This window comes from Hylobates moloch, unplaced genomic scaffold, assembly GCF_009828535.3.
Source record: "Hylobates moloch isolate HMO894 unplaced genomic scaffold, HMol_V3 SCAFFOLD_18, whole genome shotgun sequence".
In the NCBI taxonomy this organism is placed as follows: Eukaryota; Metazoa; Chordata; class Mammalia; order Primates; family Hylobatidae; genus Hylobates; species Hylobates moloch.
This window is the reverse complement of record NW_026652293.1, coordinates 10,956,925-10,975,976: the sequence shown is the minus strand read 5'-3', so window position 1 is coordinate 10,975,976 and position 19,052 is coordinate 10,956,925. Positions and strand designations below refer to the sequence as shown.

The 19,052-nt window shown below is 48.7% G+C and overlaps 1 protein-coding gene across 1 annotated transcript; it reads left to right on the top strand.

The window, feature by feature from the left end:
- The first annotated feature begins 15,230 nt into the window (after positions 1–15,230).
- On the top strand, positions 15,231–18,598 carry LOC116457333 (alpha-1,3-mannosyl-glycoprotein 4-beta-N-acetylglucosaminyltransferase-like protein MGAT4E). The gene is made up of 4 exons (XM_032136465.2): positions 15,231–15,335; positions 15,756–15,852; positions 17,128–17,312; positions 17,627–18,598. Exons 1-4 carry the CDS (start codon positions 15,231–15,233, stop codon positions 18,563–18,565), a joined length of 1,326 nt encoding a protein of 441 aa, XP_031992356.2. The 3' UTR covers positions 18,566–18,598.
- The last annotated feature ends 454 nt before the right edge of the window (positions 18,599–19,052 follow it).

The following is a 19,052-nucleotide window of genomic DNA, read 5'->3' as shown; positions in this document are numbered from 1 at the left end:
CGACGACGTCTCGCCGCAAGCCCACGCCGTGCGCCTCCGCCGCCACGGCGAGGAAAAAGAGTCCCACCCCACCCCCACCCACCCACCCTCCGCGCACGGCTCCCCGCCCCGCCCCCGAATCGGGCGGGGCCGCGCCTTCCGCTGTGGATGGAGTTTATCCTTAGGGTTTCAGTTGAGCCAACTTTTATTGACCATTTACTATGTATCAGAGTTCCTGCCCTGAAGAAGTTAAGTCTGGTAGAAAGGATCAGTCCCATAAGCCAATCATTCAATCAGGTCAGTACACAATGGTAGGTGCAGTAAAACCCAGGAAGGGGTTTTGGAAAGAGTATTGGAAACGGAGAAGGATTTTCCAGTAGAGATAACAGCTTAAACATACAAATAGCATGTTCATGAGAAGGCAATAGTAGTAATAATAATAACACTTTTGGGCACTTTCGTATCCTAGGCACTGTTCTAATTGCATTGCATGATTAATCACACAACCCTATGAGATAGGTACTCTTATTTCCACTTTACAATAAGGAAAGTGAGGCATAGGTAGATTAAGCAATTTGCCAAAATTCACATGGCTAATAAGTGATGGAGACTATTGGGAGGTGGAGATGTTGCAGGGAAAATAATCATCCAGAAACAATGTATGACAAGGTCAGGCTTGAGAGGGGCAAAAGACTCTTGAAATAATCCAGACAAGAAATGATAGGACCTAAATTAAGGCAATGGTGCTGATGATTATGAGGAAGGGATACAAAGGTAGGAAATAAAATTAAGACATAGTGACAGATTGAGGGGGGACGACGAGGTATTAAGATTCAGATGTCTGGCGTACCTGCCTGAGTAGATGCTAGCCCGCTGGCATTGCTGGGACATTCACCCCAATTATATACACAAGGCGAGTTATTCAAGGGAAGAAGATACTGTGTTCATTTCTGGACATTTTGAATTTGAGGTGTCTCTGGTACATACAGGTAGAAATACACAACGGAGTATCCTTCAGCAGACTGAAGGGTATAAATCTGAAAGGGCGAGATCAGAATTGGAGATATAAATCTGGGAGTTATGTGCATATGGGTGATAGCCGCTATTTAATGCTGCTGTGTGTAAAGCACTGTTCTAAACGCTCTGCATGTATTAGCTCACTGAGTCTTCACAACCACCATATTGAGTAGGTACGATATTATCCTCATTTTGCAGAGCAGGCAACAGAGGCAAAGAAAGGTTAACGAACTTTAAGAGATATGAACACTTTTGAGGCTCCTTTTTTTTTCTTTTGGCGGGAGACGGGGGACGGGGGACGGGGGTGGGGGGGTAGTGTCCAGCAGCCTCAGAAAAAAGGAGGAAGCTCAAAAAGTAGAACGTCAACATTGAAATGACCTCTTTCATCCAGAAAGCTGCCAAACGTATGCAAGGACTGTTTGTCAAGATCTTAGTTCGCTTTCAGATTCACCTAGTGGAAGGAAATCTCTTATGCTTAAGAAGTCTTCAATTAAAAAGGGGGATGGGCGTGGGGGGAGAGGAAAACCGCCTTCCCTTCAACAAATTTTTCCCAGAAGTACCGGGCCCCGGAAAGAGTTCACAGTGGTCCTGGGAGAACGTATTTCTTTTCTTAGCTCTCTAGGGCTTTGGGACCTGGAGCCTTTTCCTGCTCCCTACTTCAATGGAGAATCAAGCCCAGGGGACAGCTAGCACACTATTAGAAGAATTATCAGTGCAAGATAGATATGAGATGTGGCAAGTTATAATAGAATCTAGGTAGTGAGTATAGAGGAATTTGATGCAAATTTCTTTTAACTTTACTGAATATTTGATAATACTAAATAAAAGTTGGGTAGAAGAATTATTATCGTCGATGGCTCTGGTGCGCATTCTGCGCCTCTGAGGGTCTTGATGAAGATTATGTCTTGTCATGTGCTCTCTCGGGAGAGCGTTGACTATTTTCACTCTTAACGTTGGCATCCTACGAGCCAGGTAGGCATAACTTTGAGACAAATTCTAGACTTATATGAGTTGTGATTATTATTTAACTGAGATGGACAGGAAGAACAAGCCTAAGAAAATCTTTTCCAATTCTCAGCTGCGTCCTGCGATTCCCTCTCGCTCCCAACTCTCAAGGTCTCCCAGTCCGGCTTCCTCCATTTCCGGTAGTGACCCTAAGTGATGAGATTCTATCGCTCCCAGATCAGGCCGCAGCTGTTTGGCTCCCAACGGACGCGGTGTGACGTTAAGGGAGGGGGCGGTTGCCGGCGTCTTGAGGGGAACCTAGGGACCGAGAGCACTGTCCGGGAAGGCAGCCACTCCCCCGCCCGCAGCAAACGCTCCCCTTGCCCTTTATGATGTTTACATGGGCGGAGGGATCCCTCCCAGCTGACAGCGACACCGCGCCGGCCCTTCTTTTTTTAAAGAGCCTAGCCACGGGCGCTGATTGGCCGGCAGCCGGGCGCGTCAGCCTCCGGGGGCGGGGCCCGGGCCGCATTGTCTCGTCTAAGGCCGGCTGGACACCCCAGAGGCCGGACCTGGGCAACCACAGCCTTGAGGTGCCGGGGCAGGAGCTTCCAGAGGGCTGGGTGCGAGGCCTAGGCGGGGTCAGGTTCGGGTTCCTAGGCCACAGCGGAGCTGCAGCCCAGGCGGCCGGAGCGGAACCCAGCCCCGCTCCGAGTGCCACGTCTCCAGGAACCCCCTCCTTACTCTTGGACAACACTCCGCCCCCGCCCGGGCCTCAGTCCCCCAAACCTCCCTCATTTGTGCAGCGCCAGATCCTTCGGACACATCCCTAGGTGTCTCCATCCTCATCCGGTCCATCCAACTCCCAGACCTCACGTCTCCAACCGGCTGCACCCCACTCTCCAGCCTGCGCCCCAGATCTGCAGCCTTCGCCCCTAGATACACCCGCCTGGTGATGAGGCGCTCCTCGCGTTCCTTCCGGTAGCCGCGTTGTGAAGACCACGCTGCCGGGTTGCAAACTTGGGGGACTTCCCTCCATTCCCCCTGGGCGCCGTGCAACTGCCCTGGGACCGGGTTCGGGGATGAGGGGGGCAGGCCGGGCTCCCCAGCGGCCGGCGCAGCACGTAGCGCACGTGTAGGGCCCGCTCACCACCCCCTCGCCGCCTCTGACAACTTTCCAGGGCTCCCGGTGTCGTCCGTGAGCCTCCCTTCCGCCCTGGCCTCCGGTCTCTGCCTTGCTCGTTCTTCTACCACCTTCCCCTCCCAACCCGGTGGATCCTCTCGTCTCTCCCAAACTCCAGTGCACCGGCTTTGCCTCATCCTCTGCGCAGTCCATCTCAGCTCATCTCTCCAATTCAATGCCATCATCTCTCCTCACCATCTCTCCGTGCCCTGGAATGTTTGCTGTCGGATGTCCCCCTGTGAAACCCACAAACGCTTGCGATTTGGCCTTCTTGTTTTATTTTGTGTATTCCTACAACGTCTTGTTACTACCCCCTATTACAACACTTATAACTCAATATTTGTCTTTTTTCCGCGGTGTCCCTGCAGTCTCCCCATACATGTTCCTCTCCTGCCAGATTGTAAGCCTCTAGAGGGAAGGAGTAATGTCTCTCTCCTTGGCACCAGGCACGTGGCAGACGCTCCACAAATATTTGTTGAAAGGGAGGGTTAATGGCCTTGAGTTTCTGTGGCTCCGATTGGCTGAGGATGGAGCTTTGGGCTGAACAAAGAAGAATCTGGTTGACCCCATGAAGCAGGAAGGAGGCTCAGAACGGTGTTGAGGGAGCCTCCACAATGGGTGGGCACCACGGGTGAGATAAACCCATCCTCCCCCATTCCCTGTTTAGTTCCCGGGAACCAGCAACCCCTCCTATGCTATCGTCTTCTGCTGAGCTGGTCCCTTATGGTGGACTTCTGTGCTCACTGTTCTGCCCTAGCGCCAGCTGTCGGGGCTGCCCTTGGAGAACAGCTCACACCTTGACCAGGCGCTCATTTCTGGGTTTCTGTCCTTGGGAAGCTGGGTCTGGGTCCTGGGAGCCACCTGGTAACTAATAAATACGTCTTCCTCCTCCCATCTGCTATTCCTCTCCTGTCCTGGAATCCCTCTCTGATGACTCAGCCCAACTGAGATCCAGGGTAACTGCACCCTCAGTCCTGGTCTTTGGTTTACCTGGGTGTGGGGCTCAAAGGGCTAGACCGTTGTAGGGGTCAGGCGCTGACAAGTGGAACATTCCCACGGTGCTGCCAGCCCTGCCCACAGGGATTGGGAGGGGCAGAGTTAGCCACACCAGGGCTTCAGGGCGTGTTTCTTCCCATTCCAGTTGGGCAACTTCAGAAGCCCTGGACTCCCAAGGAGCAATCCTGTGAGCTGCTTAGAGAAGCTGTGAGGATTAGAGGGAAACTCATGTTCCCTGTTCATCCCGCAGTGGCACCACCAGCACCCCTAATTCGGGTATCTGGGCTGAGGGGCCCCTGGCAGCATGCTCAATGGCCTTGGATAGCTGGAATGTTTGGAATTGCCTGCATCTTGGATGAAAGTCTTACAATAGAATGAAAACTGCTGCAACACTGTGTCAGCACTTTACAGACCACCACTGTAAATTCCCAGTTGAAACTGGGAATTTGGAATTCCATGTTCAACCAAATCATGCTGAGTGCCCAGCGCAGCGTCTGACACACTAAATGCTACAGGTGAATTCCCTTTTTCCTCTTTCCTGGCAGGAAGCGGGGATATGGGAACCACTAGAAATACTGTAATAACATGAATAAGAGAAGGCCATTAGCCGGGAGTAAATCAGCCCCGCTGAGTAAATAGAACATCAGCCCTGTGAAATGAGTGGTATTAGTGTTACCATTTTTCAGATGGAGAAATTGAGACTCAGAAAGGTTAATTAGCCAAAAATCACACAAGCAGAGCTAAGAAAAGAATGTTCATCCTAGTACCTACCTTTGATCTTCCCAAAACACCAAACTGACTTTTCTAAAGCTGAAGAAAGAGGACACAGAAGCTTCATCTCAGATCTCACCACCAGCTGCCCCTTAATCTGCCAACATCGAACCATTCTCTCCCCTCTAGACTACAGTGGCTTCAAACTTTGACTTATCTCCAGTATTATTTTGTACATAGCAATAGCAACAAAAGTTTCACAAAACAATATTACCTTGATATGGCCGGGCACAGTGGCTCATGCCTGTAAATCCCAACATTTTGGAAGGCCGAGGCGGGCAGATCATGAGGTCAGGAGATCAAGACCATCCTGGCCAACATGGTGAAACCCCATCTGTACTAAAAATATAAAAATTAGCCTTGTATGGTGGCACGTGCCTGTAGTCCCAGTTACTCGGGAGGCTGAGGCAGGAGAATTGCTTGAACCCAGGAGGCAGAGCTGCAGTGAGCTGAGATCGCACCACTGCACTCCAGCCTGGGCGACAGAGCAAGACTCCTTCTCCAAAAGAAAAAAAATAGCCAGGTATGGTGGCACACACCTGTGGTTCTAGCTACTTGGGAGGTTGAGGTGGGAGGATCACTTGAGCCCAGGAGTTTGAGGCTGCAATGAGCTATGATTGTGCCACTGCACTCCAGCCTGGGTGACAAAGCAAGACCCTGTCTCTAAAAAGTAACAATAATTGGCCGGCACAGTGGCTTACGCCTATAATCCCAGCACTTTGGGAGGCTGAGGCAGGCGGATCACAAGGTCAGGAGATTGAGACCATCCTGGCTCACACAGTGAAACCCCGTCTCTACTAAAAATACAAAAAATTAGCCAGCCATGGTGGCCGGTGCCTGTAGTCCCAGCTGCTGGGGAGGCTGAGGCAGGAGAATGGCGTGAACCCAGGAGGCGGAGCTCGCAGTGAGCCGAGATTGTGCCACTGCACTCCAGCCTGGGTGACAGAGCGAGACTCTGTCTCAAAAATAAAATAAAATAATCAAAAAAATAATAATCTTAATTTCAGTCACTCCCTCTATATTCCCCATGAACAATGGAATTCTCCCAGAATATCGTCTGCATCATATACAAAATTAATAATTAAATCTTTTCCATTTGTTTTTCACCATTTTTTTTTTCACTGGTCTGCATTTACTTATTTATTTTTGAGACAGAGTCTCCCTCTGTCACCCAGGCTGGAGTGCAGTGGCGCGATCTCACTGCAACCTCTACTTCTTGGGCTCAAGCGATCCTCCTGCATCAGCCTCCTGAGTAGCTGGGACAACAGGCACAGGCCACAACACCCGGCTAATTTTTGTATTTTTAGTAGAGATGGGGTTTCACCATCTTGGCCAGTCTGGTCTTGAACTCCTGACCTCAGGTGATCTGCCTGACTCAGGTGATCTGCCTGACTCAGCCACCCAAAGTGCTGGGATTACAGGGTTTTGCCATGTCGACCAGGCTGGTCTCAAACTCCTGGCCTCAAGTGATCCGACCACCTCGGCCTCCCAAAGTGCTGGGATTACAGGCGTGAGCCATGCCTGTTCAGCTCTCCTAATTCTTTTTTTTTTCCCTGGCTGGAGTACAGTGACAGGATCTCAGCTCACTGCAACCTCTGCCTCCCAAGTAACTGGGACTACAGGTTCAAGCTATTCTCCTGCCTCAGCCTCCCAAGTAACTGGGACTACAGGCACGTGCCGCCACACCCAGCTAATTTTTTATATTTTTATTAGAGACAGCGTTTCACCATATTGGCCAGGCTGGTCTCGAACTCCTGACCTCATGATCCACCCACCTCAGCCTCCCAAAGTGCTGGGAATACAGGCATGAGCCACCGCACCCAGCCTCCAATTCTTAAATGTTCAATCTTTCATCAGATTTTTAAGAAACAGTGTGCGGGCCAATCACACATGCCTGTGGCCACACCCCTTCTCCACCTGCCAGAAGAGACTAGTGGGATGATGAGATTCTTGCCCTTCAGAAAAAACAGTGGTTGCCAAGGGAGCATTAGCTACGGTACCCAGAGATAAATGCCGGAATGGAGGTGAACTCCTGGCCCATCCCTACCCTATGGGTCTAGTTCATGCTCTTAAGCTTAAAGGAGAACTCTGGCTTCCAGCAAAGTGCAGAGCCCACTCCTGGAACACACACTGACAACAGGCACACTGTCATGGATGGCCACCCCTAACTGCAATGTGTGTGAGGAACCTGGGTGGGGTGTCAGGGCTTTTTAATATTTATTTCTCCTTCTCTATTTTTTGCCTCCTCTAAATCCCTTAGAAAAGTGGGAATCAGATGGCAAGATACAGAAAGGTTCTCAGAGTGTTGTGCATCTGTGTGAAAATCTAAAAGAAAAAAATTGGGATGAGGCTTTAGGAATAAGGGAAGATGCACCTCTCAGGTATAATGTGAAAGCAAGCAGTGCTGGTCTCCATGGTTGAAGATGGTAATCATTCCTTATAGAAAAGAGCCAACATTTATTGAGTGCTTGCTATATACCAAGAATGTTTATGTGGATACTCTCTTTTTTTATTTTTAAAAATAATAACTATTTATATAGGATAATCTCTTTTGATCCTCATAAGAACTCTTGAAAGTAGCCATCATTTATTTTTATTTTTATTTATTTTTTGTTAGCCCAGCCCTGTCCTGGGTAGCCATCGTTTTTATCTCCATTTTATAGATGAGGAACTGGGGTTCAGAGAGGCTGAGTCATTTGGCCAAGGTCACATGGACAACAAGTCTTGCAGAACCAGATTCCAGCTCTGGCTGTCTGAGTCCCGAATCTGAGCGCTTAACCATCACCCATATACTGTCCTCCTCTGGAGTACTGCCCAGTCCCCCTGACACTGCTGTGCCCCTAGCACCTAGCATAGTGTTTGTTGAAGAAAGATGACCATTCACCATTATCATGTAGTCCCTATAATTGGCAAGTTAATAAATATTTGTTTAGCATGTTCTCTGGATCAGGTTTTATGCAGAGTGCTATGGATACAGCACTGAATCAAACAAAGTCCCTGCCCTTTAAGGGCTTATATTCTAATCTAGTGGATGGAGACAGACAATAAACACACACACAAAGAAGTAAGTTAGCTTCTGGTAGAAATAAATGCTGAGAGGCCAAGCGCAGTGGCTCATGCCTGTAATTCCAGCACTTTGGGAGGCCAAGGCGGGCGGATCACTTGAGGTCAGGAGTTCGAGACCAGCCCAGCCAACATGGCAAAACCCTGTCTCTACTAAAAATACAAAAATTAGCCAGGTGTGGTGGCACATGCCTGTAATCCCAGCTACTCAGAAGGCTGGGGCAGGAGAATCTCTTGAACCCTGGAGGCAGAGGTTGCAGTGAGCCAAGATTGTGCCATTGCACTCCAGCCTGGGCAACAGAGCCAGGCTCTGTCTCAAAAACAAAACAAAACAAAACAATGAAATAAATGATGAGAAAAACAGAATACATGATAAAAGTACTGGGAGGCTGGAATGGGAGGGGTGGCGAGTGCTGTTAGCCACAATGATCTAAGGCAGCAAAGAGAACATCAGAGCTCGGATCTAAATGTTAGGAAGAAAGCAGCTATTGGAAAATCTATAGTGGAGAGTTCTAAGAAGAAGAACATTGAATGTCATGAAGATATCATAAAATAAAAAAAATAAAAATAATTTTAAATAGGAACAGGATGTGCAAAGACCCTGAGTCAAGAAACAGCTTGGTATGTCCAATGGACATACAAGAAAAACAAAAGAAAAAGAAAGTCCCTGAGGCTGGAGAGTGGGGAGGGAGATGAGGTCAAAGCAGCAGGCAAAATGCTAAATCAGAGGTGGGCGTGGTGGTTTACGCCTGTAATCCCAGCACTTTGGGAGGCTGAGGCGGATGGGTCACTTGAGGTCAAGAGTTCGAGACCAGCCTGGCTAACATGGCAAAACCCCATTTCTACTAAAAATACAAAAATTAGCCGGGTGTGGTGGCAGGGGCCTGTAATCCCAGCTACCCAGGAGGCTGAGAGAGAAGAATCACTTGAGGCCAGGCAAGGTGGCCCACACCTGTAATCTCAGCACTTTGGGAGGCCAAGGCGGGCGGATCACGAGGTCAGGAGATCAAGACCATCCTGGCTAACACGGCGAAACCCCGTCTCTACTAAAAACACAAAAAATTAGCAGGGCGTGGTGGTGGGCACCTGTAATCCCAGCTACTCAGGAGGCTGAGGCAGGAGAATGGCATGAACCCGGGAGGCGGAGCTTGCAGTGAGCCAGGATAGCGCCACTGCAGTCCGGCCTGGGCGAAAGAGTGAGACTCCGTCTCAAAAAAAAAAAAGAATCAGCCGGGCGCGGTGGCTCAAGCCTGTAATCCCAGCACTTTGGGAGGCCGAGGCGGGCGGATCACGAGGTCAGGAGATCGAGACCATCCTGGCTAACACAGTGAAACCCCATCTCTACCAAAAAAAAAATACAAAAAATTAGCCGGACGTGTTGGCGGGCGCCTGTAGTCCCAGCTACTCGGGAGGCTGAGGCAGGAGAATGGCATGAACCCGGGAGGCGGAGCTTGCAGTGAGCCGAGATCGCGCCATTGCACTCCCGCCTGGGAGACAGAGCAAGACTCCGTCTCAAAAAAAAAAAAGAATCACTTGAATCCGGGAGGTTGGAGGTTGCAGTGAGCTGAGATCGCACCACTGCACTCCAGCCTGGGCGACAGAGTGAGATTCTGTCTCAAAAAACAAACAAACAGCGGCCGGGCGCAGTGGCTCATGCCTATAATTCCACCACTTTGGGAGGCCGAGGCGGGCGGATCAAAAGGTCAGGAGATCGAGACCACCCTGGCTAACACGGTGAAACTCCGTCTCTACTAAAAATACAAAAAAATTAGCCGGGCGTGGTGGCAGGCACCTGTAGTCGCAGCTACTCAGGAGGCTGAGGCAGGAGAATGGTGTGAACCCAGGAGACGGAGCTTGCAGTGAGCGGAGATCACGCCACTGCACTCCAGCCTGGGCGACAGAGCGAGACTCTGTCTCAAAAAAAAAACAAAAACAAAACAACAACAACAAAAAACAACAACGACAACAAAAAACAACAACAACAAAAAAACCAAACACTAGATCAGGTGAAAGCCTGCAGACCATGGGTAGGAATCTGGGTTTCATCTTATTTGCAGTGGGAAGGCACTGGGGAATTGTAGGCAGGGGGTGGGTATCACTTGATTTACAATTTGAAAAGGTCTGTCTGACTGCCACATGGAGAACAGATTGCAGAAGAATCAGGGTGGAGGTGAGAGATCAATTAGGAGGTGGTTGCAGTAGTTCAGAAGATGATTTTGAAAAGTGATCATATAGGCCGGGCGCAGTGGCTCATGCCTATAATCCCAGCACTTTGGGAGGCCGAGGCGGGCGGATCACGAGGTCAGGAGATGGAGACCATCCTGGCTAACATGGTGAAACCCCGTCTCTACTAAAAATACAAAAAATTAGCCGGGCGTGGTGGCGGGCGCCTGTAGTCCCAGCTACTCGGAGAGGCTGAGGCAGGAGAATGGCGTGAACCCGGGAGGCAGAGCTTGCAGCGAGCCGAGATTGCGCCACGGCCTCCAACCTGGGGGACAGCACCGAAATCCGTATCACACAAAAAAAAAAAAAAAAAAAGAAAAGTGATCATATTCTGGGTAAATTTTGGAGGAAAAGGTAGCAGGATTAAATAGACTGTGGAGTATTAAGGAGAAAGAAGGCTGGGTGTGGTGGCTCACACCTATAATTCCAGCAATTTGGGGGCCAAGGCAGGAGGATCACTTGAGGCCAGGAGTTCAAGACAAGCCTGGGCAACATAGCGAGACCCTGTCTCTATATAAAAATCAAGAGTAAAAGAAAAAAAAAGGAGAGAGGTACCAAGTATAACTCCTTGATTTTTTTTTTTTCTTTAACTGGGTGAATGGTGGTGCTATATACTGGGGTAGAAAAAACTTGGGGAGGAAACGATTTGGGAGGTAGGAGGAATCTGTAGTTTTATTTTGGTTCTGTCAAAGTTGAGACATCTTATCATCCAATTGAAGATGTTGAATAGTCAGGTAATCTGGAGCTCAGGATAGGGATCAAGATAAGAGTTGGGGCTAGAGATAAGATTTGGGAGTTACCTGATAACATACATACACACATTCATGTATGTGTGTGTGTGTGTGTGTGTATTTGTATTACTTAAAGCCATGGGACTGGGATAAAATCACCCAGGGAAAGTGTGTAGGAAGAGAAGAGAGCCCTATGAGACTGCTACATATACAGGTTGGGAAAAAAGTGAGCCAAGAAAGGAAACTGAGAGGGAGCAATCAGCGTGGCAAGAGAGATGACAGAGCAGAAAGTCTTTTTTTTTTTTTGAGACGGAGTCTTGATCTGTCACCCAGGCTGGAGTGCAGTGGTGCAATCTCGGCTCACTGCAACCTCCGCTTCCCAGGTTTAAGCGATTCTCCTACCTCAGCCTCCCGAGTAGCTGGGACTACAGGTGCGCACCACTGCCCCCAGCTAATTTTTGTATTTTTTTTAGAGATGGGGTTTCACCATGTTGGCCAGGCTGGTCTCAAACTCCTGACCTCGTGATCTGCCTGCCTCGGCCTCCCAAAGTGCTGGGATTACAGGTGTGAGCCGCCGCACCGGGCTGTGCCCCCAGAAAGTCTTTCAAGGAGGCAGTAGCGGTCAACCGAGTCAAAGTTGCAGAAAGGTTCAGTAAGATGAGAAGGGAGAATGTGAAATGAAGTGGGGCTAATTAACAAAGACAACACTTTCAAGGGGCTTTGCTGTGTGCAGTTGTAGAGAAATGGCACAGAACTGGAAAAGAACACAAATTCAGGGAGGAGTTTTGCTTTTTGCCTTCTTCCCACTGGGAGATAATAAACCTCCTTTTCCTAGTGATGAGAATCAGCCGGTAGAAAGGGGGAAGTGGATCATGCAGAAGAGAAAGAGGATAACTGCAGGCGTGAAGAACTTGGGAAGGCGAGAGGTAGTGGGAGTCCGAGCCTAAGCGTCAGTGGAACCAACAGGAGGGAAGGAGAGAATGTAGGAGATACGTAAGGAAGTAGGGGACACAGTGGGGGTGGGGAGGTGAGTGCTCAGTATCTAAAAAGATACTGATGCTGGTCTTTACGGTGAATGCGAAGTCATAGCTCCCAGTGATGAAGCACAAACAGGTCACATGTAAGTCCTGCATGTGCATTCCTCTGACAATGGGGAGTAGGTGGCTAGAACACAACAGTAACATCACAGAGGGAGCTTAGCTCAAGGATAGAAAACTGGGGAGACCTTTGTTTGCTGTGCCTGGCCTCACCCTCTGTTCATTACTCCTACAGTGACTGGTCCTTATCACCCCGGCTCCTTTTTTTTTCTCTCTGTCTCCTGCCTTTTCCAGAAGTCTGTTCAACTCAGAGGGCTGAATGAGAGCAGTCTTCCCTCTGTGACTGGGAAACTACATGGGAGGTACCAAAGGGGAACAGAGCTATGCCTGTGGTGGTGAAACACTTTAACTGCAATTAGAGCCTTATTCCCTGCCTAAAGCCTATTTTTTTTTTTTTTTTTTTTGAGAGAGAGACAGAGAGAGTCTCACTGTCCCCTAGGTTGGATGGAGTGCAGTGGCACAATCTCAGCTCACTGCAGCCTCGACCTACTGAGTTAAGGCGATCCTCCCACCTCAGCCTCCCGAGTAGCTGGGACTTCAGGCGTGTGCCACTACACCTGGCTAATTTTACTTTTTGTAGAGACGGGTTCTCACTATGTTGCCCAGGCTGGTCTCCAACTCCTGGCCTCAAGTGATCCTCCTGCTTTGGCCTCCCGAAATGCTGGGATTACAGGCCTGAGTGCCCACACACTTTCACTGGGTGATCTTTATCTCAGTCCCACCTCACCTGGCCCAAAAGCCCCCACCCTTTTTTTTTTCCCCTGAGGTGGAGTCTTGCTCTGTTGCCCAGGCTGGACTACAGTAGCACAATCTCGGCTCACTGCAACCTCCGCCTCCCAGGTTCAAGTGATTCTCCTGCCTCAGCCTCCTGAACAGCTGGGATTACAGGCATGTGCCACCATGCCTGGCTAATTCTTGTATTTTTAGTAGAGAAGGGGTTTCGCGATGTTGGCCAGGCTGGTCTCAAACTCCTGACCTCAGGTGATCCACCCGCCTCGACCTCCCAAAGTGCTGGGATTACAGGCGTAAGCTACCGTGCCCAGCGGTGTACACACACACACACACACACACACACACACACACACACATATTTATGGTCTAGAGAAGAGAGGCCTATTTCTTTTACATGAAGAGGTTTGTATGTGAATCACCTATGGGACTAAAAGTCTTTCCTTAAGGAAGCCAAGTAAGAAAAGTTTAATCTGTAAAGCCTTACTACTATAAGATTTTTTTTTCCTCATCCCTGTGATTACCTGGAGATGTAAGTATTATTGTTATAATTTTTTTTTCTTAAACAGAGGTGGAGCTCTCCCTATGTTGCCCAGGCTGGTCTCAGTACTCCTGGGTTCAAGCAATCCTCCTGCCTCAGCCTCCCAAAGAGCTGGGATTCCAGACGTGAGCCACTGTGCCCAGCCTACTTTTATAACTCGTCAAAAAGCGAAGTGGCTAAGGGAGAAAAGCATGCTAACCTCTACCAAAATACTAAACTGGAAGGCATCCCTGGAATGGGGAAGATTAGAGAATAGTATGGCCTCAGGAGCACAGAAATCACTGACTACAGCTTTTCTTTTGTGTACTGATCACACAGGGAAAGAATCAAGAAGGGGTGAGAAGGCATATTAAAGCCTTTCCTCTGATAATCTTGAAGCAATCAGAGAAACACATCTCACTAGAGAAAAAACACTCACAGAGGAAGAGAGCAGCATACAAGCACTTCTGAGGCTGAGCCAGCCTGAATTCCAATAACCCAACATGCAGGAAAGGATTTTTTTTACTCTAAGTTAACAGAATCATGTTCTAATCAAGGTCTGTGACTAAGATTAAAGATTGGAATAAATTAAGGATACTCTTTATGAAAAAAAGTGACAAAGACGCCAATTTGGCATAGCACTTGGCAACACTTCAGGTTTAGTTGTTTTAATAGTTTGATTTGTGTTTTAAAAAATGTGGGAGGCATGGGTGGTGGCTCACGCCGGTAATCCCAGCACTTTCGGAGGCTGATACAGGAAGATCACGTGACCCCAGGAGTTCAAGATGACCCTGGGCAATACAGGGAGAGCCTATCTCTACAAAAAAAAAAAATGTTTTTTTAATTAGCTGGGTGTGGTGATGTGCATCTGTCGTCCCCGCTACTTGGGAGGCTGAGGTGGGAGGATTGTTTGAGCCCGAAAGGTCAAGGCTGCAGTGAGCCATGATCACACCATTGCACTCCAGTCTGAGCAACAGAGCGAGGCCTTTTGTCTCAAAAAATAAAATAAAAAAGCAGGAGTAAGGAAAGGACAATGGCCATCTGTTTACTCAGATAAGTTGACTGTATCGGCCAGGCACAGTGGCTCACATTTGTAAACCCAGCACTTTGGGAGGCCGAGGCGGGCGGGTCATGAGGTCAGGAGATCGAGACTATCCTGGCTAACAAGGTGAAACCCCATCTCTACTGAAAATACAAAAATTAGCCGGGCATGGTGGTGGTCACCTGTAATCCCAGCTACTCGGGAGGCTGAGGCAGGAGAATGGTGTGAACCCGGGAGGCAGAGCTTGCAGTGAGCTGACACTGTGCCACTGCACTCCAGCCTGGGCAACAGAGTGAGATTCTGTCTCAAAAAAAAAAAGAAAAAATTGACTGTATCACTAAAGCCTCAGCCAACCTTCATCAATTTGAGTAGGGGAGACTTTGGGGAAGTTGAATCTCCAAGCATATGAAGTGAACGCTACAAATATCATCACGGGACATGTGACCTTCCTTCTTTAGCAGGGAATAAGGCTCTGTTGTATCAGGTTCCTAGATCAGATAAAAGGGTGTGCTTGGATGGCGGGCACGGTGGCTCACTCCTGTAATCCCAGCACTTTGAGAGGCTGAGGCGGGTGGATCACTTGAGGTCAGGAGTTCGAGACCAGCCTGGCCAACATGGTAAAATCCCATCTCTACTAAAAATACAAAAATTAGCCAGGCGCAGTGGTGCATGCCTGTAATCCCAGCTACTCGGGAGGCTGAGGCAGGAGAATCGCTTGAACCCAGGAGGCGGAGGTCATAGTGAGCTGAGATCTTGGAAATAAGTTAACAATGAGGAAAGATAGAATATGGGGGCAGACACGGGGTGGTTAATACAAGTGGGGAAGCCTTCCAGAGGGCAGAAGGGAAGTTCTAGGCATGGACTGGAGGGAGAGAGTCCTCCAGCTGTACACATTGACTTCTTGCTATAGGAACCATATCCTGACACAGACGCGATGCGGTGTTCCATCAGGAAATGCTTCATACTCTCAGTGGGTATCGTATTCCTGTGGCTCTTCATCACTTTGAAAATGCCCAAGGAAACTGAAGATGATCAAAATGTGATGACTATCAAAGGCCAAGTAGCAAGCCTTGAGCCTTGCTCAGTTTGGGAACTGGGAATATAGGGTGGAAATGGTGTGGACAGGCAGATTCTTGAAAGTCCCTGGGCTTTCTTCCTTCCTGACCTTTTCACCTGAGAGCAGGAAGCTCCAAAGGGGATGGGGGTATGGACCTGGGCCTATTAGTCCATGAAGAAGCTCTATTTATTTTCCTTATTCGTTAAGGTAAAGAAGACAGCAAATACTGCTTGAGCCCTGGATATTTTAGCCAATGGCCAGGCATCCTGAGAATGTGCCGGGCTCACTGTGGGGAGAATCACTCCACCTCTTTCCCTAGAAAAGCTTATGGGAAGCCACTGGGGTGTAAAATTTGTTCTTTTTATGAAAGGATATATATGTTTGCCCTTGTCAATGCCCCAGGAGGCCAGTTATAACAGCAGGAAGGACCCAAGACCACTAGAAGACTGGCAGAACCTCACCTTCAAATATATGGAAAAAATCCAGAAGAGAAGAAAGAGTGAGTATCAACAAGAGGTAGGAATTCAGTATCCCAGGGGAAGTAGGGACAGCCAGAGAGATCAGGCAGATAGGAAGGAAAGCAGAAGAGGGAAGAAGAAAGACAGACTGTGCCCAGGAATATTAGAATCTGGCAGACAATGGCCAAGTGTGGTGGCTTATGCCTGTAATCCCAGCACTTTAGGAGGCCTAGGTGGGTAGATCACGAAGTCAGGAGTTCGAGACCAGCCTGGCCAAGATGGTGAAATCCCATCTCTACTAAAAATACAAAAATTAGCTGGGCACAGTGGGGGACACCTGGAATCCCAGCTACTCAGGCAGCTGAGGCAGGAGAATCGCTTGAACCTGGGAGGCGGTGGTAGCAGTGAGCCAAGATCGCACCACTGCACTCCAGCCTGGGCAACAGAGTGAGACTCCTCCTAAAAAAAAAAAAAAAAAAGAATCTGGCAGTTAATTCTCTCCTCCTTCCCCAAGGCAAATATTTATATATCAGCAGTATGAGGAGGAAGGAGGAAAAAGATAAAGTTGGCTACTACTTTTCTTTTTTTCCCTTCTTGGCCAATTACTAAAGTTAATTGTTGTAAGAAGGTGGAATCACTAGATTAGAGAACATTTGGATTAGAGGGGGTCTTAGAGTTGCATAGTCCAACTCCCCCAGTTTATGGATCAGGAACTAAACTCAGGGCTGAAGGGACTTGCTCAAGATCACACAGTCAGTGGCAGAACTGGGACAAAAACTCCAGGCTCCTGACTTCCAGGGGAAGTCCTTTTCCTAATATATCTCCTTCAAAGGGCAGCTTTGGGAAGATGACAACAATTGACAACAATATAATATAATTGACAACAATTATAACTATTATAATAGCTAATATTTATTGAGCCCCTAAACCATACGCCACAAAGTTCTAGGCTCAAAGAAGACTGAGCAGAACCTACAGACACTCAGCATCACCTAGTGTAGTACTTCTCAAACTTCACTGTGCATACAAGTTACCTGGTGATACTGTGAAAATGCAGCTTCTGATTAAATCTGAGGTAGGGATCTAGATCCTGTATTTGAAATGAGCTTACAGAGCAGCCTGATGTTGCTGGACTAAGGACCACACTTCGAGCAGGAAGGATGTAAACATCCCCTCCGCCAAGGGAAAAACAGGTGGGAAATAAGAAGGAGGAAGGAAGAGTGAAGGTCCCACATAGGATCCCAACCCCTAACCCTTCTGACAACTGTCACTATTACTGTGCACTGACAGTTGTCCCTATTTTTACCTCTCCTCAGCATGGCTGACAGTGGGGATCTCATCAGTGCAGCGAGGGGATGGAAGCAGCCTCTTGTACACATTGGTCTCCCTGTTCCGTGTTTCCTCTAAGGCTGAGCAGAAACGTCTCACGGTGCTGGTCCACCTTGCAGATTCTGACCTCACCTGGCTCAGAGAAACTCTTGCCCATATTTCAAGCCTCTTCAGCCCACAGATCTTTTTTTTTTTTTTTTTTTTTTTGAGACGGAGTCTCGCTCTCTCACCCAGGCTGGAGTGCAGTGGCGCGATCTCGGCTCACTGCAAGCTCCGCCTCCCGGGTTCACGCCATTCTCCTGCCTCAGCCTCTCCGAGTAGCTGGGTAGCTGGGACTACAGGCGCCTGCCACCACGCCCGGCTAATTTTTTGTATTTTTAGTAGAGACAGGGTTTCACCGTGGTCTCGATCTCCTGACCTCGTGATCCGCCCGCCTCGGCCTCCCAAAGTGCTGAGATTACAAGCGTGAGCCACCGCGCCCAGCCAAGCCCACAGATCTTGAAAGGGCAGTTGCTACTGATCCATGCTCCATCCGATGCCTACCCCACTGTGGACAGCATCAGGGATGAGGCCTTTTGTGGCGAATTCTACTCCAAGCAGAACGTAGATCATGCCTTCCTCATGAGCTTTGCCACAAAGCTCTCTGATTACTTCCTGTTAATAGAGGACAATGCCCTTTTTGCCCCCAACTTTGTCACCCACATTCATTCAAGGGTGACCACCATGAAGTCCAACTCATGGGTGCTACCGGAGTTCTCCAATATAGGCTTCCTTGGCAAACTCTTCCACAGCAGGGACCTTCTGCTCCTGGCCCATTTCCTCCTCCTGTTGTACAAGAAGAAACCCCTTGACAGCCTGATTTCTCATTTCTGTACACTCCTGGTCCAGGAAAGCCCAATCCTCTGCAGACCTTTCCTATTCTACCGCAGGGTCTCCTACACTGCCTTTGATCACAAGCAGAAGGCCACAGCACTTCAGAAAAAGAATGCCGATGGTCCCAACAACCCGCCTGGAGCTGTCTTCACTGATATGCAGGTTTCTGATATGCATTTCCCCTGGGAGGCCTACACTCCGGATGAATCATTCTTTTGGACACACAACATTAGTGTAGGAAACCACCTGACAGTGATTCTGAACCATCCGGCAAACCTGAGCAGGGTGCAAGTGATGACAGGCTCCATTGTGGATGGGAGGTACGCCCTGGAGAAGGGGCAGGTGGAGCTGGGCTACCAACCTGAGGGGGTGCCACAGCACTGCACCATCTTCGCCTTGCTGGGACATCTTTCAGAGGGGCAGATGGATCAGAAGATACTTCTGAAAGGTATGGGGTACCACGTGAGCTGTGTGAGGCTGGTGGTGAGAGCTGGTCAGGCTGAGGGGCTCATGATCAGGCATATCTACCTCTGGAAGAAAAATGACAAATAGCAGCAAGTGGATCAACGCTGAAGATAAATCAGTAGGGGGATGAAAAATTAAAATCTTAAAGCCATTTCATTCTAGTCTATATGAGTGACATAGGGGAGACACAATGGAATGAAGGGCAGACAGAGAAGACTGTTAGTCTTTTGGTGCCACTAAGATGTCAGGAGACTTGTTGCTTCCTTGCTATTCAAAGAACTCTCATAGGATATCTTTTGCTGGGGCACATATAGCTTATCCAAATTTGGGGAGAGTTTTGATCACTCTCAAAATCTTTAGATACCTGGGATGCTGAGATCAGCCCAAATCAAGGTGTCCATGTGTGTACATGCGTGTGCGTGTATGCACTTCTATGTTCACACAGAGGCAGAGGTGGGGATGAGGTATGTGGTCACAGGAGGGCAGGCAAGAAAATCATGGCTGAATCCCTAGAATTGACATCATAAAAAGCCATGAAAGGGACTCTCATTAGAAGTCAAAATCTCTGAAGTGC

Bases quoted from the DNA above. Each gene is read 5' to 3' on its own strand.
- LOC116457333 (XM_032136465.2), top strand. From the start codon at position 15,231: ATGCGGTGTTCCATCAGGAAATGCTTCATACTCTCAGTGGGTATCGTA. The intron at 15,336-15,755 runs GTGATGACTATC...TCAATGCCCCAG, and splicing joins AAACTGAAGATGATCAAAAT to GAGGCCAGTTATAACAGCAG. The intron at 17,313-17,626 runs AGCCCACAGATC...CGCGCCCAGCCA, and splicing joins CCCATATTTCAAGCCTCTTC to AGCCCACAGATCTTGAAAGG.